Source organism: Pavona decussata, unplaced genomic scaffold, assembly GCF_977016875.1.
Source record: "Pavona decussata unplaced genomic scaffold, jaPavDecu1.1 SCAFFOLD_133, whole genome shotgun sequence".
NCBI classification, from domain to species: Eukaryota; Metazoa; Cnidaria; class Anthozoa; order Scleractinia; family Agariciidae; genus Pavona; species Pavona decussata.
The window spans coordinates 2,854,684-2,881,360 of record NW_028145546.1 but is presented as its reverse complement, the minus strand read 5'-3'; the positions used below and the strand labels follow the sequence as shown (position 1 = coordinate 2,881,360).

The window sequence follows — 26,677 nt, the reverse complement described above, 5'->3', positions numbered from 1 at the left end:
ATACCAAGGCAATTGCTAACGTTAACACTGCAAAACAGAATTATACCTTTTTAAAAGCTATAATACTGTGCAAAGTAACCTTTCGACGGAGCTTTGAGTGACAATTTTTACAAAATGTTGTGTCTAACAAGACTTTGGCGACTTCTCCGACCACAGTTTAACTGAGTTCTACGATATCTCGTCCTGTTGTGTGAAAAGGAATTAACGAAAGCTCGCTGGAAATTTCGAAACAACTTTTGCAAGCCTTGGTTGTAATGACCCACCAAAACTACTCGTCCTTTGTATTATTTTCCTCACCTTATACGTACTGCGCTTCATGATCACCCAGTGTTGGGGTCACATTCACAAACTGGAGTAGGATAAGACCTTAGAACACCGTTAGACATTCTGACTACAGTTAACTACTTACCCTGGTACTGTAAGTGACATTGAATCGCGCAAACATGCTTTCTTGGAATCGATCAGTGCTGGCATCGCAACTATTGTTTTCAAAAGGGTCAAGCCTTCTAATAACAACCTGTCCAAAGGAAGGAAGTACATAGTTGCTTACTGTCGAAACATTTCTTCAGCACAAAGAAAACAAAGTATAAACGTGAGTCCAAAGAACTGGATTAAACATCGTACGCCCAATCTGAACTCGGAACTGAAGGCGTGAAGGGACTTACAATTGTTCTAACATAATTGTAATTTCAAATCACTAGTGTAGTTTTTTGTGGCCTTTTCTATTTGTGATCATTGCCTGATGATGATTTTGAAATAAACAACGAAATATTGCTTTGTTAAATCCCGCATCCTTATAACTCTAGGTCGTAGATTTGTGAGATGCAGTTCTTCGGACTCACGTTTATACTTCATTTAATTAAATGGTCGGATGGCAAAGGATTTTTGTACAAAGAAAACAACTCCGTAATTATTATTTGCCCAACGTTCATCATCCTAAAACGTTGATGCGATAAGCTGTCTTCGGTGATACTGAAACGTTGAAACACCCTTCATCTTGTTCTCTGTTTAGCATGTACCAAAAAATGTACCTTACACTGAAGAATCAAATATCAATTTAAACTCGTTTCGGACAAACGCTCCCAACGGGGGATACAATTGATTTTAATATTTAGTTATCACAAAATTGATAACACCAAAATAGTTGCTGTATATGCATACCTTTCTCAGCTGAATTGCTGTAGAGAACCCAGGAGAAACGCTCATTCCCTCCTCATAAGGGAACGGCATCTGGAGCTGTCCTCCGATGAATACCCTCACGCCGGCCTCTTGAGAAAGCTCACTTATATACTCATATTCTTCAGTATTTATTTCTAAGGTAAGACCTGCCAAAAATTATCATAATGAACCATTTATTTTACTATTACCCATGCTAAGCAGCAGACCAGGGAGAGTCGAAGTACAAGAACATCTGTCGAAAACTCTGCCTAAGAGCTTGTTTACATGGAAGTAGGCTAGCCATGCAAGCTGGTTGGCCTTTTTGCCGAGACCTTAAGGTCATTCCTATTTTTTTTTGTTAAAATGTCATTACGTTTCATATATTGGTAACTGATTTTATAGGCCCCCTTGGCTCGTCACGAAATATTTCTTCCCCAACGAGACCATAAACATAAAACAAGATTTATACCGCTGACCGAGTCAGTCGTCTCCATAAAAACAGGTTCTAAGATTAAGCTCGAAAATCATCTAACACATCGCCGTCTAATTATATGAATTGAACATTTAAGAACTATTTAATGAGGAAAGAAGCTCATGATAATTTTGAGCCTAAGTTCGTCCTGATCATGACTGAGTAATCCCGCATCAAGTCGGGTAGTCTGTCGTAGTCTTTTTCCTTCAGAAAACAGGTGGAAAAATTTGGAATAGAAACTCGTAGATGAGGTGGGATGACAGCGGGAACTATAAAGCGTCATAAAACAAGAGTTTGACGAAGAAAACAAAGGTTCTGCTTGTATGCTATAAATCATGGTATGTTTCTGTAACGTTTTATTATCTGCATAACTACGACAATCTGCCTTTCGTATCAGTGCTATTTGTATACCATTTATAAAACAAAAATAGCTGACATTTTATATCTTTTTTTGTCTGCATTCAAACTAGCCCCGCTAGCCTCTTTCAAAGTAAATTATTCTTTTGATTTTTGAACTCAAGAAGGAGGTTAGCAGGGCTAACCTAAGTGCAAACTAACTCTTGATGTAATCCATGTTAAATGTAGGCCATGCCTATGTATATTTGTATGTAAGCCATTTATATCTATTTCTGTCCACTTTATCCCTGTCATTGGTAATGTTGTTGAATCCACACTTGGAAGTGACCTCGTGAGAGCTTATAACCTGCTGTTTCTGTTTAGGTCTTAACTTTGTGATCTTCTATCGGCTCCTGTCCTTTAAGATCTTTGTCTCCTCAACCCGTGGTCATTTTCGACTACGTTTATGCCGTAGTCTATTCTTGCGAGGATTTCGTTCGGTTAAAAAAACTCGCAAAAATATTTAACTAAACATACAACTGATTTATTTTAATTTGACTCACCGAGACCGGCATGTGATGTTGTCATTATTTCGGTTTCTAACCCGTTCTCGTCTATTCCTTTGTTAAACGTGTAGCAGTTTCCATATCGTCTATGCCAAAACCTTGTCCAGAATTGGCGCATGTCATCTTTCCTGAAGCGGCAGATCAGACTTAATGAACATTTCATTCCCGCGAAGAAATTTAGCATTCCACGTCAGTATATTTCATTTCAGGTAAAGTTTTAAGTTACACGTGGCAGTGGTTTCTCGTCAGGGTGGTGAATTTCCTTTATTGTCGTTTGTGGTTTAATTTTCTCCAAGAAACATTTCCTTATCATATCGATCAAGTTCAAACTAAAAAATCTCAACTTTTAGAATATTTTTCAGGCTTCTTTCAACTGCTGAGTGGTTTCATCTGTTTTTTTTTCGTACATGCCTTCTCATTTCATGCTGTTTACTTTCATTCAAATGTATGTGTCCAAATTGTTCAAGAACTTCACCGAATAATTAAAACAAGCAGTTAGTACCACAGGTCTGAAACTTCAGAACGGCTCTAGGGTCGCATCGTGAAGACTCGAAACGTCTCCAACCATTGACTCGATATCCCTTTGAGAGAACAGTTAACCTCACACAACAGCAAGAATGCCCACACCATTAAAACCAAAAGCAGTTGCTACATATGGGCCAATGAAATTAGCGGCTCTTTAAGAGATACTTAAGAGCTGTTATCATATCAACATAGTAGCGTTAAATACTAAAAGAAGCAAGCTCAGCATATGTTCTGTTGACCCTATCTAGAACGGGGAGGGGCGGATTCTGTCCGCGCTAACTTTGAACGTTTATAACTTTTGTTATATTTGACCAAACGCCTCCAAACCTGGTGGCGTCCTCAGAAATTTCTCTGGAAACAATTTGGTATTGAAGGTCAGTGTTGATTGAATTTAATGGCACTCAAATTTTATAGACAGTTTTTACAGAAGTAGGCGAATATTCCTGATTTTAACGAACAAAAAAATCAATTTCTCAGAACATTTTGGTGCTCTTCTATAAGGTTTGATTACTTTTTGGTAAATTTTGATGGTCTTCCGAAGTTTTGGTGAAGTCCAGAAATCCGAGGGGGAGGATCCAAGATGGCTTCCGTTTGGAAATTGTGACGCCACACGCCATATGACGTAATTACTTCCCATTGTGGACCTCAAAGCAAAAATCTTTTTACGTACTATCTATCTTCCAAGTATTATTGACATAGCTCTTATTCGCTCGGAGTTGTGGAGAGGGAGCGGAATCCGCGTCACCTGAGCCTTAGAATATGAAATATAGGAAGCGATCTGCACTGTTTGTAACGTCTTACATGGTTGGTCGAGAGGACCAAAGAACGAACAACAGAACAATGCTCCCAGCCCTAAAAAATATCGGTCGAGATGGATTTACATTCACTCATACCACTAACGAAACTTCACCTAAACGGTAGACATCAAACGTAACGTGAGGTTGTAACAATGTAGCTCAGTCCACTTACAGACATTCCAAGGCATTGTACTGGCAGGACATTATCATGTCTTCCAACTGGTGGCCGTAACTCATGAGGGATGCTTCAGGTAGCTGAGATAACTTCTGAAGAACCTTATGAATTATTTGCGTTTTTTCTGGAAGATCATCAAGATTCAGAGCAGCCTTATTGGTTTTGCCAGATTTCTTGGAGGTAGTTTTGTTCACATTTTGTGATGTTGCCGTTGCTACATTAGAATAAATCAAATGAAACAAGTTGTTATGAATCCAGTAACCTGAACAATCTACAAATTAAACACGAGACTACGTAAACAAGTTTTAAGATGAGCAATAGTCAACGAGAGAATCCATGTGCACTAAAAATTTGTACGCTAATTTACAAAACTGCGGTATGAGAGACTTAAGCCATAATCATCTCAAGTCACATTGTTAATTCTCAGGGAGTATTAATTTATGTTGGTTTTATTTCGAAAGTAGATCTGCGCAGCGATTTATAACACTGCTGAATATAGGATTAAATTCCAAAACGCTAGGCCAATTCTTGCAATGGGTTTTGCCATTTTTCAGTTGTGAAGAATTTAGACCGAAGAAAAAAGACTGAGTCCTCGACGGGGGTTCGCGGTGTTGACGTACTGAGCATGCACACTACAATTTCTTATTTCATCCCCGAAATTTCAATTGACCATAACAATCATAACTTGTTAACAATATTTAGGTGCTATTTACAAACAACGAAAGGAAATTTTATTTCCCAAAGACATAACGACCATGGCATAGTAAGTTACTCCATTTTTGTTTGGCTTTTCCCTACCATGTCCACACGAGGATCATCTATTTAAGGCCTACTATTTATTTTTGGCTACCAGCCATACGGTCCACAGCCTGCCAATACATAGTACAATTTGTTTTCTTTACACAGACACATTTTTCGTCACACTTCACACAGAGCGAACGTCTGTTGGACGATGAAATGATCGGCAGAGACGCAACAATTTCATTTAAATACACAGTGTAATAGTCATAAAGTAGCTTGACTCTGTGTTTATAAGCGATATGCTACTATAAGCCGTCAGAACCATAACCGTCATAATTCAATTAAGGGATTGGTTTTGTAAAGCGATCGAACTTTTATGCCCTTAAGCTAAATATCTGGTGAATTTAATTTTGTATACATTTTGTATACTTACCGTTGACATCGATGCCTCGTCCCACAACTTTCGGAAACTCAGTTAATATGTCCTTTGGTAAATGTGACTTTCGAATTATGTTCACATTGCAGATGGTTATCTGAGGAAAGGGTATTCGCTGCCAAAAAAATAATAAATAAATAAAAGTGTAAATAAAGTTTTTCCTGCGTCATGTTCAGAATTACGAAAGGCAAAAGAAGGGAAGGGGGGACTCGCAAGGACAGTGGTTGGTTCAAGGTTTTCACACCAGTTTCGTTTGTATATCTTTTCTACCACTATTCTTGTGTGCCTGGATTAACCAACATAGTACTGTAATTCAGAACTGGACAATCAGGAAAACTCTATTCATTTTTCTGGCCATGGTTACCAGACTTACCGGAAAACTGAACTGGGGTTGACCAGGCGTTCTGTACAAACGGGTTTGCGTCTGATAAGTCGGCTGGTTCAAGAATCGGGATAGCCCGGTTTCTAAGCTTGAGTTAAATTGTAACTATGGTTCAACCCTCCTAAATCCCTTGCTTTCTCCGCCACTGTCCTTCAAGATGAATGTTTTGACTATACCTCATTGTGGCTAATTCTAATTCTTGTTTTCAGCGGCCGTGACCTGAACTGTTTCGTGATGAAATAAAGTTGTGTCATAAAGGAGACAAATGAAGCACAGCAGACTATAAACCAGAACCATCTTCGAGCCCTTGATTGCTCCTCAGCTGCTGCGGCTATTCGTCCATAACCATGCGCAGAAGTGTAGCCAAAGCATCCCAAAACCTTAACTTTGAATTGAGCCAATAACTCATTTATTGTCGGGTTGGACTTAGGCAGTGATGGCATTTCTGGGTTCTGGTTTCACCTAGGGTAACAAAAAACAATAATAAAACAGAAGATACAGAAAGATCTTGCAAGTCTAACTCTGGGGACTAAACACAACATTTGCACCTTTTTAGACAACGGCGCTCCATCGAGGAATCATTATTGTTATAATTTCAAGCCGCAACTATCACTGATTCAGCCATTTATCCTCAGGCCAAACAATATGTCACTACAAGGGCTACATTCCAGTTAAGAAAGACGAGGACTTATTGGTCTTCCAGTTTACGTTATCAATATAGTTCTGTACCCTTGGACCTATCGAAGACGCTGTATATGTGTGACTATGAATTATTAGAATTTGATCTATGCGCCGATTCTTTCATATACCGAAAGTAGTCAGTCTCAGGGACAGAACGAAAGTTTTTCAAAACACCGAATTTTATACCATGTCTTTCCGAGCTATTGCTTCTGATTATAATTTTCACCGCAAAAACGTTAAAAGCATTACTTCTCTCCCGAAATTTCAGAAGCAAAATTTAGTTTTTAATCATTACTTAGGATTTCCGAAGTAGTCGATATTGTCCCTTAGACGAGTACTTGCCATTTCTGAGGAAGTTGTTTTTCACAAAAAGCGCAAAAGATAAATAATTAAAGCAAGAATGTAGCACACATACACTCGATTGAAAAATTGTGCAAAGTGTGAACGATGCGACCTTATTGAGTTATGGGGTGATCTAATTAGCATGCGTATATTTCGCCGTGTTTTTGTCTCGTCCGCGAGGAGCATGGGAATTTTAAGCATTAAAATCCATACGTGCTTTTGTTTTCTAGCAAGAAGACAAAAAAAAAAAAAGAAGAAGAAAAGAAATAAGCTCATTGGTCAAACGCTTCCCAGAAAGCAATTGAATCTTACCGTTTATGGTTCATACCTTTTACCTGAAAAAGTTTTTTTTAATCGAGTATATAGAGTCCACTGTGACAGGTATCAAATTTGCCTAGCGACGCTTTTGGTTTCTTCACTGTTTGACTCCATTCAAAACTTTCACAAGTAGCATGCACGTTCATAAATTAGTGATTATTTTGATGGCTTCATGCGCTGCTGGCAAGCAAAGTCCGAGCTGTTTATTGTAACTGATAATTAAATTTAGGGCAACTTTTGTCTTTCATCTTAAGTCTTATGCTTCAGAATGTGAAAGCAATAAATGAATATTTACTTGTGCATACTTGTGCATGGTTATAATGCTGAGAGATTATTCCTATAGAAGGTAGTTAATGATAGTATATGTGAAATTAAGACTTATTAATTTGTTGCGACTAAAGTTGTCTTGTGAAAAAAAAAAACAATGGAGGAAGCTAAAGGGGAATTTACTTACAAATCGTTTAAAGTTAGTTGTGGTTTCCTCTACGCATTTTACGGCAAGAGTGTTGAGTTTCGCATTTCAGTAAGTAGCTTCATTTTGGTGTCAAGAAAATGCAGTATAACCGTACGTTAAGTATTACGTTTAGTTTTAAATATTTTTTTGTACAATGAAGCTCACACCACAATGAAATCAATTTAAGTAAATCGGAAGGAAAGTTATCAGTTCTGATATCCTATGATCACCTAGGCCTCCTAAGACAGAAAATGAAAATAAAGCTCACCAAATTTCTTCTTTCTTGTTACATGACACTGTGAATGTTTCTGTCGGGAAAATGGCGATTTTAATTACTATATACAGTTGAGCAAATAATTTTAAAAATACCTCCGGGAAAATGATGACAAGCTTAATAATAATGCCAGGTTTAATAGAAATCGAAATATTTAGGATATAAAACCGTTTAGTTGCTAGAACTACAAATTATCGAAAATTACCGTAAAAGCCAGTCAACGTTAATTTAGATTCAAACTTACGTGTAAGCTGCCGACGCAGTGGACAAATTATGCTACTTGCAATTGGATGCCTTATTAAAGGTATGGCAAAAAATGATAAGCACGCTTATTGGAAGAGGTTTGTTTGTAAAAGGTTGTTTTAAAAGACCGATATACCAAAAAAAGTTGCACTGATTACATAAACTAGGTGTCTTTCTTATCGCTCGATTTTGCATACGAAGAAAACAAAATAACTTAGGCATAAAACTGTCTTACGACTAATTGATATTTTTGCCGTTCTTCGACTAATTTGATAATAGGACAAAACTTAGACTCAATGCTTACCTTTAGACAAGCCGAATTAAGTAATTTGGAGAGTTTAGATGAAGGAAATCAATAATTTATGCGTGATATGTTGGCTTGCTATGGTTCTTCGACGACAGTGTAATTAAGTATTATACAAACACCTGCACAAAACATGCTGTGCCCAGAGATTGGAACACTGAACTGTTTTGCAAAGTCATTTTGATGTCTTAATTCTTTATTCCATTAAAGTGGAATGGCGACCGAGAACATGGCTTCTTGACTAACAGTATTTGGTCTACTCTCATGGGCCAATGACTGAGGTTAATAAGTAACGCAGTGAATTTAATAAACCAGTTAAGTCGGATTTGCCATGAAAGATTTGTAAATAAAATTTATAATAATGTTTCATAACGTAGTGCAAATGTTTTTCCGTTTACGAAGATTGCACACCGAAGGTAGATTGTTTTGAAATGGCCACCGAATTTTTCAAGTTGCTAGCAAATGAAGGGGAACACTTAAGAAAGGTGTGGTTGAACGGTTTATTTGGCATAGTTCCATTTAAAAGGATAGTTGTTTTTCAATTTTCCCAAAAATGGTGAAGCAGCAATAATTTGCTGGAGTTGATAACTTAAGGTAAATTGGTCACCGCAAAGAGATTCTAGTGCTCGAATTCACTTTGCCTTTAGTTAACTTTGTTGATAAACCAAACAATCGTCGAAGTCGAAACGTCGCGATTTACATCTCAAAGTGACTACATCGTGAGACAAACAATCGTTCCTGTATAATGTGACACGTTACTGTAACGTTGATTTTCGAATTCTAGTGCGTGGCAAATCACCCCCGTCAACGATCTGTAAAGATTGTGTTACATAAAATCGAATTAAAGCCAATCTGTTTTGGTAGTGCTAGTCCAGAATAAGCCTAAAATAAGTAAAGTAAAATAAAATAAAATAAGTAAAATAAGTAAACTAAGTAAAACTATCGGTATAATCGCTAAACTAAGACATTTTGTCCTTACTAGTACATATTGATAACTCTTTACAAACCTTTGATATTCCCTTACTTATCCTACAGCATTACTGTATGGGGCCAAGCTGCGCAGACATACCTTAACCAAATCCTTGTTCTACAAAAGTGCGCCCTCCGCCTCATATATTTTGCACCTTATAGATCTCATGCCATTCCTCTCTTTGTCTCCTCTAGTAGTATCCCGATCAATACGCTTTATTTTCAATCAATCTCGACTCTAATGCATGATGTTTTTAAAGGGGAAGTATCATGAAAATTTTATGTCATTTCAAAACCCAAAAATGTTTGTCTGACAACAGAAACAAATAATAATTGTCTAGTTTTGTTATAAATTATCACCCCAGTGTAATAAAACTGTCGATTAGTGCTCCTGGCTAGAGAAAGAGTAGGTCGGAATGGATTAAAACTTGAAAAATATTAGGCTAATGTTTTTCAAGTTTTCGCATTTTTGTTTCAAAACTGCGCTAAAACAGACTACGAGTTGTTCCTGTCAATAATTGAGTTGATTTCTCTACTTTCGTTGTTCTAGAATTATTTTGTAGCAAAGTGAAGGTCTTATTTCACCTGTTTGAACAAAAGAGGTCAAAAACCTCATGATACTTCCCCTTTAATAAATTAGCACCGTGTAATATTTCTAATCTTTTTTAGTTTTCAAGAGAGACACATAATTATAATACGAGATTCTCCTCAATTGGTAACTACCACATTAAATATTCGAGACTAAAACAACAATCTAAATCTTTCTCTCGACTTGGGGCTAAAATATGGAACAGTATTCCCTCCGAACTTCCAAAATTACCCAAGCACAGCTTTAAGAGGAAAATGCAAGACCTGTTATTCCATATTTTAATAAAAGAGGATGATTATGTTGGCATTACTACTCTTATCTCTGAGTTTTCAAAACTGAAAGTTACCACATGATCGTAATTAAATCAAGCTATTTAGAGCGTAGCAATTTATATTTCTTTTTCTTCATATGTTCACTTATTTTCTTTTCTTTCTTTTTTTTTTTCAATGTTTGTATGGTGGCTCACTGACGAATTGTATATAGATTTCTGTAAACTGTAATTAATTTTTATAAATTAGTCTTCTCACTACCCGCCTAGATTAGCTCTAGCTACTTGCGGGTTAGTGTTGTCCTTAATTGTATATTAACATTTTTGAATAAACTTGAACTTAAACTTGGGCCTTGTAAGCATGCCCAGGATTAATAGCAGTCAATAAAGGAAAGAGGTCATGTGACTTAAGAAATAGTTTAATAACAGTTAATAGCTGATCACAGATAACATCGTATAAGGCAAAAAAACGACATTGGCACTTTGTTGACAACTATTTTCAAATTATGTTGTGGAAACGCATTTTGGGACGCTACAGGAAGAGCGATGACACGTGATACTAACAAACACTGTTGTGTAATTGATATAGTAAGATATAAAAAGTAAGTCTGAAATGTCAGGCCGTCTTCTTCCCCTGACCCACAAGGGGAGACCACCCCATAAGAGCAGGAGTCGGCTGACATTTTTAGACTAGTAACAACATGGTGCAGTAAATCTATCATTTGGCCCTTTTGTTAGAACAAGTGAAATATTAAGTACAGCTTTGCGTGTCATCGGCAAATCCTAATTGATTCTTTTCGGTTTCAAAAGCTTAAGGCTTCCAAGTGTTAACGTGTCCACTGCCAATTTATGTATTTCTTAATGAATTTTATATTGGTACTCATTTTATTTCGCTTGTGGTGACGAAACTTTTGGACTAAAAATTTGTGGCCATGGGTGTGCAAGTTTTAAAAGCCAACGCACTCCTTTAAAGGAACACAGTCAACTTTGTGAGAGCGCTTACCTGGACACTAGTTTTGTCGGTTTGAAAAGCGTCTACCTCGACTTGAAATCAAACGTACGCGTCGAATACATCTAGAAAACCGCTTCAAACTTCCCAGTGTTTTATTGTGTTTTAAATCTTTTACTGAAAACCTGTTTCTGAGTATGCTTTTAATTTGCTCATCTTATGATATTATTTTGTCATATTTGGTTAAAAACAGTATGGATTCCATCTCGAAAGGAACATGAAAAGAAGAGGTGGGAAACGTGAAGGCGCCGGGCGGAAAAAATCGCTTACGTTGACTAAAATAGAGAAATCAATCAAAAACATTGGAGAGCAAATCACCATTATGTATATATGTGGAAAATCGAATTTTCTCAACCTGGCGAAAGGTTCGTGCAGAGGGAATCTTTCGTAAGCGATTCGAACTTCGTGGAGCTTAGACAAAGACAAGTTTCGGTACACAGCCAAGGACAACCTCTAGTAGAGCCTTGTTTTCTACGAGTCGAGTAAGCGCCATGAAGCGCTCTTGCAATGACATGGGAGCAACATATCTCATTGAAAGCAGAAATGAACGATTAAATTATTCTTCGACTTCAGATGTATTCTTTGACGTTTGGCTTTCCCTGGACAAGTCCATCAGTAAATTCTCCATGGTATCAAGAAAACGAGCGTTCTAATATGACATTAGGTTAATTTGACTGACAAATACTTCGACTCAACAAGGTTTGTTTAGATTTTTCAAAGGATGCGCTTCTCAGCGCGAGACTTTTAATGAAGTGCGAAATGCAAATCAGCTAAGAAATGGTATCTAATGCGCATGTGCACTAGCTGACTGTGTCCCTTTAAATTTCAAGTTTTACCGCATCGTGATTCGTGATTCTAAACGTAAAGGACATGACTCCCCTAAATTTGATGAGTTCCTTATCTAGTTATTCTCAAGACGTAAGATAAGGTACTGTAATGTTGCATTAAAGAAAACTTATCAAGTGCTGAGTCCGGGGGCCCATAGGCTCCTGGCTAAGTTTATTTCGTGGTGATAGTGGTAACGCCACGGTGATAGCCTGTTCCAGGCTCCTAGAGAGACGCGCGAAGGAGAGTGCGAAGGGACGAAAACGAGGGGGGAGTGGGGGAGAGAACAAGAAAAATGTCAAACTTTTCATTTTCACGGGTTTCGATTACTCGCGCGAGTTCACGAGTTCGCGCGGTTGTCCGTACATCGCTTCGATGTCGCGGACACCGAAAGGTTCTTCGGGTTTGGGATTTCAACCCTCAAAATCCTGTGGATTTTGCCAAAAAAATTTGACGAGTCTTGGAACAAACGTTCCCCGGGTGTCCTTGTTCAACGCCGTTCGAAATAAGAAATTTATTAACGCGACGTTATTGAGCGACGAGACTCTAGTGTTAACCGATGTTGTTTCTTCGCTTAGTCGTGTCTTCGCAAGCTTTTAAGAAACGAAGAGCTTTCCAGCGTCAGCTGCCTCACTTGTGCGAGGACCCTGGCCAGAATTTATGGCACGTTTAATGTTAAAATGGGGTCCACAGACCTGTACGACCCCCACTGTGTGTCCGTTGTTTTGATTAAAGCCTTTTCAGTTTTGCTTTTACAAGCATGTCTTTAAGCGATTTTCCTTTTGTATAAGAGATTCTTCCCTTTTGATCAAAACGTAATGCGACCCCTCTGCTTAATGGTGTTTATCTTGATCGTGAGGGGGAATTCTCATATATACTGAATGGAGGGTTTCTTACTGATCATTCTGAGCCGTTAGGATTAGTTTTTGATATGCCATTGTGTATGCTAGCTCTGTGGCATTTGTTAAAGTTTATCGGTTCGGATTAACTGCAAAATTTCAGGTAGCACTAAATAAATTTTATGTGAAGACACAGGATCCGTGGATTTCTTTACTCGTGAATTCAGCTTATGCTATTGTATATCGCTGCCGGAAGATTGCAACTGCCACAGGATGTTTGTTTATCACGGATATGAGTGTCTAACAGATCCTCGTCTTTCAAAGCTTATCATTGTTGTCTCTCGCTTTCGAGAGCTATTTGCTCCTTCCTGAGTACTTTAACTTGCGAGAAATCTCGAAGACAATTCTCTAAAACTGCATCAAACTCAGTCTCATCAAAACCACGCGCGTGTGACACACTCGCCATTTTGACTCTTTCAGATTCTTTCGCGATATCTTTCGTGTGATGTATGAACTGTCAAAACTGACCAATCACAGGGTATAACGGGAGCTGGTATACCGGCATGAGGTGTTTAAGAAAATGATTACAGGCTCCTCTTCTTTCCCTCTTTTTCTCTCCCCCATTCCCCCCTCGTTTTCGTCCCCTCGCACTCTCCTTCGCGCGTCTCTCTAGGAGCCTGGAAAGGGCTACCACGGTGATGGTTTCAGTAGAGGATTAGCGGTTTCTGCGGCAGTGTTTTCATCAGATGCTTCATTATTTCACTTGCTTTTTAATGCAAAAACATCTTGTTTGTCCCTAAGCAGGACTATCATGTGGTTGTTCTTCGATAGCATTATTTCGCTCTCCTTTGATTTTCCTCAGAATAGTGTAACACAGTGAAGCCAACAGCTCAAGAACTTCAACACACGTCAGGGCTGAGATTCCGATCCACATTCCCATGATACCGCCAATGTCGGACAGGAATCTTGCAGACTGTTGATGGAAATGAATAAGATCACAGGTATCCCAAGCTGTATGAGCGTTAAAATAAAGACCTTTGTTTTGACCTTTGTAATTTGAGTGTCACGATGAGAGTTACGCAATGGCGTAAATTATAAGGGTTTATATGGGAATTTACGAACGTGTTTTGGAATCGAAAATAAAGGGCATGAATTGGAAAAAAAAAATGGCTTACCTTGTCTCCTCGGTATCTTGCCAGTGTTTGTGTGCCGTATTTTGGCCATTTCAGCGCGATTTAGTGGGTTTTAGGTTTGCTGATTTCCTCTCTATATATAATCTCCCCAAGGTAGGTGTAACGAGTATGGTTACATGAAGTACAAGTCTAGTTCCCGCCTTAGGTGTCACGTGACCGAGCTTGTAGGAAGCCATCTTGAAGTTTTGTTGTTCGCTGTTCAACCGGAATAAATAAGTTGTGTTTTGCGGACTCTGTGTCTTTCCGCCTGTCGTTACAGTAGGTTACTGCAACGCGAGGTTCGGCAGATCTCCGAATAATAAAACAGCCGTTAATTCGCCCCAAAAGCTCCAATCGTCTCGAAATTCCACACAGAGTTCGCACCATAGCTCCTCTAACCACTCGCTTCCTTCATCGGACGAAAACGTCCGCGGAACGGGAATTTCGCCCGGCAAAACTCAAGACGCTTTTCCATCACAGACCTTCGAAACATGCTTGATTCGTATGTTCCGTGCACCGACGGTTGGAAAATCGCCTTAGCAGCCAGGCCTCCAGGTTAAAATCACTTGCCCACCCGGTGGGACAGCGGCCACAACAATAACACTCTCCCTCCGGGCCCTGCCAAGAGCGGATTGTCTCCATTGTGTAACACTCACCAATCAGAGCACAGCGATATTTAAATAGAGGATTTTCTCGTCGTTTGAATTGATAAGGAGAAAGCGGTTTAACATGCATACGTACGGCAAACATCTCTATTGAAGATGCTTTCAAAACATCGCGACAGCAATCGAGGCGGCGAAAATTACGACAAAGCACCGAAACAAGTCAAAGCGTGCGGGTATTCACCAGAGTGGAAGTTATGGTGAGTACTGTTTACATTTACCCCAGAGGGTATTAAAACCTTATATTTATATTTAAGAAAACTGAGTTTATATTTATATTTATATTTCACATGTAAACTGGACTGTTTGTGTTGTGATGACAAGCGGTGAACTTCTCATGCCTTTGTCGTGCTCTGATTGGTGAATGTAACACTTGGCAGGGCCCGGAGGGAGAGTGTTATTGTTGTGGTCGAGAATTGGCCGCTGTCCCACCGGGTGGGCAAGTGATTTTAACCTGGAGGCCTGGCTGCTAAGGCGATTTTCCAACCGTCGGTGCACGGAACATACGAATTAAGCATATTTCGAAGGTCTGTGATGGAAAAGCGTCTTGAGTTTTGCTGGGTGAAATTCCCGTTCCGCGGACGTTTTCGACCGATGAAGGAAGCGAGTGGTTAGAGGAGCTATGGTGCGAACTCTGTGTGGAATTTCGAGACGATTGGAGCTTTTGGGGCGAATTAACGGCTGTTTTATTATTCGGAGATCTGCCGAGCCTCGCGTTGCAGTAACCTACATTGGGGAGATTATATATAGAGAGGAAATCAGCAAACCTAAAACCCACTAAATCGCGCTGAAATGGCTAAACTACGGCACACAAACACTGGCAAGATACCGAGGAGACAAGGTAAGCCATTTTTTTTTTCCAATTCATGCCCTTTATTTTCGATTCCAAAGCACGTTCGTAAATTCCTATACAAACCCTTATAATTTACGCCATTGCGTAACTCTCATCGTGACACTCAAATTACAAAGGTCAAAACAAAGGTCTTTATTTTAACGCTCATACAGCTTGGGATACCTGTGATAAGATTTAGCCAATAAGGTGTCATTTAAATCAAGTTGGTGGTGCATATCCCAGATTACATGAAAGATGTCGCTGTCAGTCGACATGAGTTCCTGTGGGAAGTTATGTAGCGCCAACAGAAACCTTTGAAAAAGTCGATTTAAGATTGCGAAAATCGGGATCAGTTCCCATATTTTGGACTTCGATGGTGGGGTTTACAGCCCCATTAACGTTCCGCAGAATCCACCACTTGGTTGTTTGTTATAACAAATGTTTCATTAAAATAACCTTTTTTACAGTTACTTGCTAATTAGAAAATTACATAACAATGACTGGAGGAAAGAAAAAGAGAAATCTAAGGTTAAAATTGAAAAAAAAAGTGCAACAATTACGTTACATGTATAAAATCTACAGAGCTGCTATTTATAGCACGTGGTTTCTGAGTAAGCAATTTCTTCTATTTTGAAGATGCCTTATGTACAGAGCTGGCCTTAGTTTTCAGCTGCTCGGCTGGCTTACTATTCCTATTTCGGTCGAAAATAATCAATGGTTCAGCTCACAAATCTCCGCGTCTAACCCAGAGAGTTGAAAGACCATCTCATTTGAGCACAAAAATACAATATACCAACAAGTATAATTAACAATTATTTCACGAGTGCCCGTTGGATATGAGATGATAGATAGCCAACGAGGCACGTAGCGCCGAGTTGGCGATAATCATCTCATATCCAACAAGCGCGAGTGGAATAATTGTTTTATTAAAAACAATTAAGAAATATTGTTAGATCTTGCTAATTTCGCTTTGCGAGAGCAACCAGAAGACAATTTAATGGCCGCTATTTCTGGCATGGTATAATGGCTCATATACCATTGAAGCCACACCAATCAAATGCCTGGAATTGCATTATACAATGATCCAGTTTTTAATAATACGGTTTATTCCACCTCTGAAAATTTTGCATAACGACTCGAATAGCAATACTTAAGATATACAGAGATGCGTTTAATAGCTTTTCATATCATGTTACTACTACCAATCGATGTTATAATACGATTGTTAAATATTTCGTGAAAATAACTGAAATGGATGATTCCTTACGGTATAGGCGAGCTCTTCATCCATCACTTCATAGTTGAGCTCTCCGTAGTATATTTTTAACTTCAAAAAGTTAACACTGCAAAGGAACAAAAAAACTGAAAATAGAATTAAGTATAGTAGGGAAAAACAGTATTTAAACAGTCTCCGAACATCGTGTGTAGCGTTGTTAACTCGTCAATACCTGGATAAAACGACCGTAAACCTACTTTAAGTCATTGGAGTGATTTCCAAGTCCATCGCTTCTTAAGTCTGCCTGGAGAGTGCCCTATGACACAAAACATCCAGATTAATATTCTTCACTGAACATCAATATCATATCATGCATATGTAGATAGCCACTGACACTACCGTCTCATTACTGAATGGTTGGCCTAAAAAGTTAAAGTGTTCACTGCTCACATCACGTTATTTCTATTTTCCCCTCTTAGTTTACTTCTCTATCTTACATACGTTTTCAAAGTAAACTGATTCTTCTCCGACAAGATTGTTCCACCTGGATCAGTTGGCTCATGACCATACAATGCAGATGAGAGGAAATCTATTCATAAAATGAACTCAACTGTTTTATGTCTCAGTGGTTACTCTGTGAAATTTTGCTTGCGATTGCTTAAATCGTCTCATCATGGTTCATGAATTATGGTGAGCGAATCATACGGCCGTCTAGTTTGGAAGACACAAAATAGCAGCCCTATTGAACCCTCTCAGCGCGCGACAGGACTCAGCGATCATACTCTAGGGAGTTTAGCAGCGGAATTTTGTTACCTTGTAGTGTTGTGATGGCCAGTTAGCAGTGGAAACAGTCGTCTTAAAGGAATCCTCCCTTCAAGAGACACATTTAAGTCAGAGGGGTTTCTTGTTGGAGGTGGGAAAGGCTACAATTTTGTCGATTTACTTTGTTACTGTTTTGACTTTCCAATACAAAGTTTTTCGTTCGCGTTTATCAGCCCTTGGGGTTATTTACCTGTTTTGTTCGCGTCAAGATCCATTTAGGCTTTTGTGCCTATGTCTGATGTGATAATAAATCACAACGATTATTTTGGTTGTGGTTTTGTAACGCTCATTCCAACTAAAAACAGATCTACTCGTCCAATTCAAAGATAGAACAGACTTAGATCACGGCCTCGTCATAGCCTGTGTTTAGTCCCGGATTCTGTAGCATGATACTAGTAAAAGTAAAAATATTTCCCTTCGGATTTAGACAACGCATATCTCTTATTTTTCTCAGGAATAGTAAAGCGAGCGACATACCCGAGCCCAACCGAAAATCGCCTATCGCTGAAAAAACCAAGAGATTAATCCTAGTCTGTTGGTCTTTATCCTATGGAATGCTTGTTCATCAAAAGCTGGTACCTAACTATACAAATGGGTGAAGATGCAAGAATCAGCTTTGTATTGAACCAGCGATCAAAATTATAATTTTACAACTTGTTAATAGGATTGCTTAATATATTTTAACTGTATCACATACATTTCTGTTAGCAATGTGAATTGATGGTGCGATAAACGTCCGTTTTCAACCACATGAAAAATGTTGTAGAGTTGTTAAAATTAACAGTTCTGGTTCAGAGTCTGATATCACTTTAATTACCTGCATTTTTCTCGACAATTGTCCTTGCACGAGCCGCCGTCGGAATGTCTCTCATATGCTTTGATTATACAGCCAACTAAAACAAACGTGAAAATAAGTGAAGGCAAAAGAAGCAAATTCGCATCCCCTGCGAGAGGGTCCTAAAAAGTGTTGAGAGCGCTGTTAGAGTATCCTCCGGTGGCGACGGTTATACAATATCTGTCAACCAAACTTATGAGGTAAGTCTGGTAAAACCAGGCTTACCAGTTACCAGGTTAGTGTGATTAAATATGATTTGACCAGACTAACTAAATTGTTGCAAGGGATATGTGGGCAAAAGGGTATGGTCTGCCCCAGTAAGGTTTAAACCGGAGATTAAAAATGAATTCGGTGCCACTGACATTTGACCCAGATAAATCGGTAAGACTGCATTTGGAAAGACGAACAGGTTCTTTTCCGTCTGCTTCCGATGAATATAGACCGTGTGAATGTCGTCTCTAGCGCAACATCGATCTTTTCCTATGCATGTACTGTAGTATACTATACTGTGTACTGAAGTCAATGAAACGAGCTGTGAATTTAAGACTGGATTTGCAGATTGCTGTTGCTGATCACGAGTGTTTATGAAAGTGTAAGGTCATGCTTACTAATTGTGTCAACAAGTGCTAATGTTAATACAGTCTCGAAAAGGCGAATTTTGACGAATATTTTGTTTGCAAAATCATTTAAGCTAATGATTCTCAGCTTAGCCAAGCAGCGTTTAAACGTTTCTCAGAAAAAAATTGGATTGTCGGCAATATTAATTCCATAGCCAGAAGTTCTGTCAATAATCAACAGCTCAGCTATTTGCACTATTTCTTTACCTGTAGACCGGTCTGTTACATCGCATACCTCCTGAATTTTCTTATACTTCAATGTGAAATAAACACAACCACACATTTGGTACATTATTGTCGCTAGACAGGAAATCTTGCAAGCCTTTAACGGAGAAACAGAAGAAAAAGAATAAGTTAAACCTTTCGTTAAATGGTATCACGCGAATCTATGTGTCGTTCTTCGGTCGGTAAGTCAGTGAGTCAGTGAGTCGGTGAGTACTGAAGTCAGCCAGTCCGTCAGTGAGTGAGTGAGTAACAGAATCAGTAGTAACAGTAAATCTTTATTGCGCCTTACTCTCCAAAGGTAGGTATTGGTCTTGTTACGATAAATTTTATGATATCAGCTATAGAGTAACTAATTAACTAAAAGATCATACAATAACTTCTGATACAATTGAAGTGGAAACGATAATTGACCAAATGAAAAAGTGATCATCCATGTCCTTCTCCTTGCCAGTATAATCTGATTCTCCTTTTCCCTTTTCATCTCTTTTCTATTGTAATATTAGCGATAATAAAAAATTACATATAATTTACTTTAATTTTGATGTATAGCCTTATCTAAATCTGCGTTATTATGTAAAGTTAAGTTTTCTGTTTTCCACAAGTTTGTATTTTACTGTAATTTTTTTTCCATTATGTTCTCGTGCTCGTCTTGTCCCGCCTCGACTAGCTTTGTGGCTATTTGCGGGACAAGCCCTTTATATAATCTGAATATGTAAATAAATTGTTGTTGTTGTATACAATTAGTATAAAATTATTTTATTCAATTATATTTTGAATTTAGGATGTCTTTTCTCTTCTGAAACATTAAATATGTGTATTGACCTACTATTTTTGAAGTGGTTTCATTTTCTTGGGTAAGTAAATACCTTATATTATTCTCATCATTTAGGTTTTTGAAAAAACATCGTGTGTTCAGTAAAACGAGAGAATGCAGCTCATCTCTAATGTTATCGTACCCTGGGCAAAACATCAAGAAGTGCCATTCATCCTCTATATAGCCTCTATTGCAGACTAGACACGTTCTTTCATTTACTGGGATTGGTGCGCCTCTATCTTCGTATTTCCCAGTTTGTGAGTCAGTCAGTCAGTCGGTCGGTCAGTCGGTCGGTCGGTCGGTCAGTCAGTCAGTCAGTGAGTTAGTCAGTGAGTCAGTGAGTCAGTCAGTCAGTCAATCAGTCAGTCAGTCGGCCAGTCAATCATTCAGTCAGTCAGCCAGTGAATCAGTGAGTTAGTGAGTGAGTGAGTGAGTGAGTGAGTGAGTGAGTCAGTCAGTCAGTCAGTCAGTTAGTCATTTAGTCAGTCAGTCAGTCAGTCAGTCAGTCATTCAGTCAGTGAGTCAGTGAGTCTTGAGTCAATCAGTCAGTCATTCGGTGAGTCAGTCTAGCTGTCAATGTACATCTAATCAAGTCAAATGTGGCCTTTGCTTAGAAGGTTTATGGCCAGAAAGCTTAAAAATGGAAGACAGAGGGACAGAAAAAGAGCTGAACTGCGTAACTCTTAATTAAGGAAAAGATGCTGACATGCTATGTCAGTTATTATTAAGGAAGTCGAAAAAATGAAACGATGCAATCGGGGGCCACCTTGGTTCCATTCAACCAAAAAGAGGTCCGAAATGTTCAGCTGAAATGTCTGTTCTTACGTTAATTTACATGGTCTTACATCAGCATGAGCTCACCATATTGCTGTAGGACGCGTTGTAGCGATAGAATATATTACTTTCCATAAGAGTGCTTTTTGGTTCACAACTCCCATTCGCAAAAGGATCCAACCGGCCGATGACAACCTGAAAAATTGTTTTTGGATGAAAGCGTTAAAGAGCGTAGCTTTAAAGTCTTGGAGCTCTGGGATAAAAGCGTTAACCTAGTAATGAGATCGAAAAGGTCGATGATGTTCAAGTATGGTTGATAAAACCGCAACAACAGCAACAATTTTATCGACCTGCTCTTCATTGTTGTCGCCATACTGTCGCCATCATTGTCGTCATTAAAACATCATCGTTGTCGTTAACGTCATCACCATCTGCTACAGTCTTAACCTCTAAAGCGCTTTTGGAGAAGATTTTCGACAGAGTAACTGGCAAGAGTTCGTTAGGGAAAGAGAGTGGAATCCCATACATTCCCTGTCCTAATAAAAATGGTTCAGTCATCAGTCATGCTCAGCGGATAGTATGCGAGTTCACGGAGGTTTTTGCGGATGATTTGCACGATTAAATCACTGATTGAAGGTGATATAAAATGTCGGCGGTCTACATGGGGTAATATGATCGTCATGTAATTGGCCATTGCCTTATCCACAAAACGTGAGGAAACCTAAAAGTGACTTTAGAGTATTTTCACTGGAATGATGTTTTCTGTGGGATCTACTCTCTTCCATGATGATCTCTTGGTTACTGGTCGACAGTACCTTTTGAAGCATAATGCCCGTAGAGAATCCCGGAGGCACGCTTATTCCCAGCTCATAAGGAAATGGCATCGAATTCTGTGTTCCAATAAATACCCGTACGCCAGCCTCGTCTGTAAGTACACCGACATATTCATATTGCTCAATGTTTAACTCCAATCTCAGACCTGAGGAAATTATTATTAGTTTGCACGTTACTTGTAAATTTTTATAAATGAATCAATTGTTAAACTAAATTTTTGTATACACAAGCATATTGATCTCAAGAAAGTTGCTTCCTTGCATGTCGTGGTGGCGGATACTTGAAGTATTAAAAATAAGTAAGAGAAAACTCTAACGTTGTTTTTAGGTCTATACCGCCGTTTATAAATAATTCGTCGTTTTATCCTTAGCAACTAGGGTGAGTTGCTGAACAAACTGAAACGATCATAATAGGATTAAAAACAAACAGCACTTATACTTACTTCACAACGAGTTTATAACTGTTGTTCCAAAGGCGAGGGAGAGTTGGGAGAGATTATATATTAAATTCATTGCTGTTTATTTGGTCAAAACTTACCCGCTGTATGCCCCGGAAGTGATGAAGTCATCACTTGATTACCAGGGTCTCCTCCTTTGTTGAATGAATAACAGTTTCCATAGTTCGGATGCCAAAACTGTGTCCATAAATCACGCCTATCATCCCTGTAAAAAGCACATTTGTCTTGTTTCAGTCTACAGATTGATGCTATTCTAAGTTGACCACGTTTTACATTAAGTGGGGGCCTAGGGACAAGTATTTTGCAACAGCACACTTTGAAACGTTACAATTCGACAGTAACACGTTAATTTACAAATTACGGTTTTTAAGTGCGGTACCTCCTGAGAGAGAAGAAAATTGACGCTAACCACGCATTTTTCAGAGATAACGAAGGGACAATTATTCTAAAAACTATAAAACAAAGTATTGTATTTTCTGTCCAAAGTGAAGTACCATTTCCTTTGAAAATTGCGTGATTTTCACAATTTTCAGTGTTGTTTGGATTCCAACTTCCCTTGGTAAGATCTTCTTTTACCACGTAGTCATAAACCGCGCAAAAGTACCTGAATAGTCTGTAGTAGAAGGCACCGTCCTTAAGAACTCATAGCGCTTCTCGCAGTATCTCGAGATGCGCAGAAAGTATGCGCATTAAAAATAGGAAGCACCGTTGTTAGGTTGATAAATTTCTTTTTATTACTTTAAGTTAGAAATAGACAACGCCTGGGAGTGAAATGTTTGAGAAATATGGGCCCCATCCATGTGTCTATGCTTTTTATGCTTAATTGCCGTCTTTTGTGGAAAAGACGACAAGCACGTTTGTGTTTTACTTGTAAAAGAACGACTGAAAGCAGTTTCCGGTATTGTAGGTCTGGACTAAAGTCAGTGCAGAAATGGCGCACCCGGCCATTGAAGGGGCTTTTTAAGATATATAAAAATAGTTTTCTAGTTTTCTTGTATAACATGAGGCACTGATACTTACAAGCATTCGACGGTGTCGTACATGCATTTCAATATCATGTCGTCCAGTTGATGCCCTGCCGCCTGTAGGTAGCTATCTGAGTATTCAGCTAGCCGCTTCTGGACCTTTTCTCTCAATACGAAAGGGGGAAGGCGATATATGTTATTCGTCAGTGATTGATTTGCGCTAGTACTCGTGTTTGTTCCATTATGATCTGATTGTTGTTGTTGCTGTTGTTGTTGATCTGGAGGTCAAGAGAAATTCTACATATGAATGTTACTATAGACCACGAAGAGTCCCTTAGATAGCAAAGCGGCGGAACCACGCGAACACGTATGTCTCCTCACGTGACTGGCTACTCAAACTCAGGTTGCATTTCCTGTTAATAGGAGTACCCAAGGACCCTTTAAGAGAAGATTAATCGTATGTTGCACTAAACATTAGCTGAATGCCCCTACGTCAATCTTGGTTACTATTTAAGTCCCTGGGATAGAAATACCCGCTCTCCACTGCCAGTAAGCAAGACTTTTAAGAAAATAAATCCCATTCAGCTGTAAGTGTGAAGTCTGTCAACTATCCAGCGTTAAACTAGAAAATAATGACGCTATGGTCTGTAAATACCCCCATATCTTTTGGAGACAATATGTCGGTTACATTAACACGTTTCGGCATGCTTGTGATATGCAAGGTAAGTATGTTGTTGCCACGCGCGAGTGGGTTTTTGATTGAGTTGTGTCAAGAGGTGGTCGTGAAAGGTTTCAACAAAGGCTAGTTCGTTAACACCCGATGCGCTGTCAATGGAGTCCGAGAGGAAGTCTGACAAATTTCAAAGTCACCCGAAATTACCATATTGTCGAACTGGTCACAAACCGAATGCAGAAAATTATCGAATACACCCATCCGACTTAGGTCTTCACTGGGTGGCCTATAGCAAAAACAGAATAAAATTCTTTGACCGGTGAGCATAGTAATTTTGGCAAAAATGATCTAAAGCTGTTGCAGCTCGGCTTCCGATTAAGGTTTAAATTCTTTGAAAGATTTGAAGAAGGCTGTTTTGATTGCGAAAAGAACTCCACCACCTCCTCGATCATATCAGTCTCTCCTAAACATTGAGAAGTCAGAATGCAATATTTCAGAGTTGCTGATATTTTGGTTCAACCATGTCTCATTAACGCAAATAACGTCAGAGTTTTCCGCGTACACAAGGTCCTAGAAGCGAAGGAGGTTACACACGAATTGTCAATTTGTTGTGCTGCTTTGTGGTAACTTTTTAAGCTTCTGGCATTCATCACGAGGCAATTAATCTTACCAGCTGTCAAAGCAAAAACCTGTCCAGGGTTAGGATTGATTTTACCAGAATTCAAGAGGTGAAAGGTAGCATCTGAGTTGTTGTAGTAACAAACGTGGCACATTTTCATTAAATGACACAGTAATAAGTGTTGATTTCATTGTCCAAAACATAAAAATTGCAACGGCTTTCACAGGGCTCTTTGAGTAACGGCCTGATTCTATCGAAGGAGCAATCGTTTTCGGGAAAACAGCAATAAAACTAAGGAAAAAGGAGTCCAAGACTAGCGGTACCTCCAAGACTACAGCTCATTTGACCACTAGCCATCCTTCTGTCATTATATCGTTTTAACTCGTACGCATGCTCAGACCTCAAAACGTACCACATGCAAGAAAAAATGGCTACATTCTCATATATATACATGGCTGAATCTCAGTTTAAGTCACTAAGGTGGAACTGAGGTGCCAACGAAAGGGATCTGTCTCATATGGTCTATGGGCCGACTTTTCTCTCCCTAACTGTCTTGTCGGGGACAAGGTATCGTGGAAAAACTTCAACTGACATATAAGCGAACCGCGGGCCGAAATCTCCTGGTACATTGTCATGGTACAACGCTTCGGCAAAGTGTTCAGAGGTACCGCTGTAGGCTGTATTTTTCTCTCTTTTTCAGCCATTTTGATATTAAGACTGGCAAGTTGCCCGAATATATCTTAGGGAAAGAATCGTGTCATTCATGTCCCTTATCAAATTGTTAACGGTTATTGTGTACCAGTCATTGCGACTATGATGACCCGGTAAAGGATGGATGTCTAGAAACAAAGGATTTTCTCGCCTGACAAAAAATTCACGGCCTCCAAACCTAGTCGACGGCATGTTGACAATTGCAAAAACTTTTGTGGGTGAAAAAAATTGTTCGCAGTAAAAATGGCTTCGTGTTGACAAATTTTTTTGCAATATAAACATAATTTTACGTAGTGCAAACGGGGCGTTACCGCGTTTATATTGACAGCTGACGTACCAGACAGAGATAGATATAGAAAGAACAACACGTGATGTAAAACAGCCGCTAGAGCCGCCGTTATTTCCTGGCGCGCTACTTGCCTTTAAATTTCAAGAAGACGGTGTTAGAGCGAAAAGTCAAATACGATTTTAGGCATTATCCAAGAGATTGCCGACGAGTTTCTTCATAAATTTGCCAGAATAAAGTGACTAAATGAATCTGGTTTAGCCACTTGTTTGGCACCGTCTCCGTGTTTGTAATAAAAATTTAGGTAGATATTTACCTCCCCGCGTAAGTATCCCCCGTTACACAGTATCCTAAATGCATTCTTTAATTTCTATCTTTTTACTATTTCACAATATTGTTAAAAAAAATTTGAAACAGATTCCAACAGGAAGGGAAGGTATTTTTTTTCGACCACGCAAATCATAGCAGCTTGTTATGGCTAACTCCTAAATTAAACCGTTTGAATACCTGTTAGATACTTCAATTATTAGAACCAAAGATCGAATTTAGAGCGGAAAATTCGGGAGGGAAATAATTCAACGGTTCGCATGTTTATTTTGTTACAGTCAAGAAATAAGAAAAAAACATTTTACCTCCCTCAAGGATTTGAGGAAAACCCTTCAAAATATCTTCGGGTATCTTTGACCGTCGGATCTTGTTTAGGTTGCACACGGTGACTTGGGGAAATGGAAGCTTCTGCAAAAAAGGAAAACAATTCTTAGTGCAGCGGTGTAAGCACTGGTATACCACTCAGTGCGCCAAAATTAACAGGCTCTGATTTGGCAACGCGGGTGGGGCAAAAAGGACTGAATCTTTCGTATATTATCGCAAATTCTAGAAAATGTGGTATGAATAATTAATGTTCTAGGGGTTATCAGATCAGGTGATTATTGAACAAAATAACTTTCCAAAGTTGATTTAAATCTAGCGAATGTGTAAGGAAAAGACTTACACTGCTGGCTTTCCTTTGTTTGTTTTTACTTCTCAGTTCAAGCGACTTTATTTTTTTCTAACAATGCTTTTACTTTTTGTAATAATAAAGTTCTCCATTCTTGAAGGATTTGTTCATAAGCAAGGAGTGTAACTGCGTTTTGCGTTTCTAATTTTGATCTCGTCAAATTGAAATGGCTCATGCAGCTCTCTTTAAAATCTGACCTGCTGATTTGCAATCCACGTCCTTGTCGTGAGTGGTTTAGACAGAAACTGGGAAGTCAAATCACGAAGCTGATAAATAAAGACACCAAATGCAGCAGCACAGGCCAATAACCAGAAAAATCTGCGGGGCCACGACTCGGTTGCAGCAGCAACTCTTCCGTAGCCGTGAGCTGTTGTGTAACCGAAGCAATCCGATATCTTTGCTGTCAATTTCCTTAGCAAACTTTCTTTAGAGGTACTCGGCTTGTTTGTCGATAGCATATCTG

General features: G+C 38.9%; 2 protein-coding genes across 2 annotated transcripts in view; both read right to left on the bottom strand.

The window, feature by feature from the left end:
• Positions 1-10,373, bottom strand: part of LOC146468237 (epithelial sodium channel subunit alpha-like) — a 15,325-nt gene extending 4,952 nt beyond the window's left edge. The window contains exons 1-8 of the mRNA XM_085125080.1: positions 9,274-10,373; positions 7,652-7,691; positions 5,765-6,050; positions 5,204-5,321; positions 4,027-4,243; positions 2,530-2,660; positions 1,162-1,325; positions 410-517 (exon numbers count right to left, since the gene is read on the bottom strand). Coding sequence (XP_084981206.1) covers positions 410-517; positions 1,162-1,325; positions 2,530-2,660; positions 4,027-4,243; positions 5,204-5,321; positions 5,765-6,031 — 1,005 coding nt within the window. The 5' untranslated portion in view covers positions 6,032-6,050; positions 7,652-7,691; positions 9,274-10,373. The remainder of the gene's footprint in view (positions 1-409; positions 518-1,161; positions 1,326-2,529; positions 2,661-4,026; positions 4,244-5,203; positions 5,322-5,764; positions 6,051-7,651; positions 7,692-9,273) is intronic.
• LOC146468236 (epithelial sodium channel subunit alpha-like) lies at positions 10,366-26,677 on the bottom strand. The gene is made up of 12 exons (XM_085125081.1): positions 26,412-26,677; positions 25,843-25,952; positions 22,984-23,148; positions 22,044-22,168; positions 21,488-21,651; positions 20,760-20,867; positions 19,067-19,181; positions 18,225-18,300; positions 17,399-17,456; positions 16,843-16,901; positions 16,637-16,712; positions 10,366-13,676 (listed from the first exon to the last, which is right to left on the bottom strand). Exons 1-12 carry the CDS (start codon positions 26,670-26,672, stop codon positions 13,500-13,502), a joined length of 1,494 nt encoding a protein of 497 aa, XP_084981207.1. The 5' UTR covers positions 26,673-26,677; the 3' UTR covers positions 10,366-13,499.

Excerpts from the sequence above, each read along its gene's own strand:
- LOC146468236 (XM_085125081.1), bottom strand. The coding sequence starts at position 26,672 with ATGCTATCGACAAACAAGCCGAGTACCTCTAAAGAAAGTTTGCTAAGG. Across the intron at positions 22,169-22,983 it reads TACGACACCGTCGAATGCTT|GGATGATAGGCGTGATTTAT; the intron begins GTAAGTATCAGT and ends TGCTTTTTACAG. Across the intron at positions 17,457-18,224 it reads AATTGTCGAGAAAAATGCAG|GGAGGATTCCTTTAAGACGA; the intron begins GTAATTAAAGTG and ends TGTCTCTTGAAG.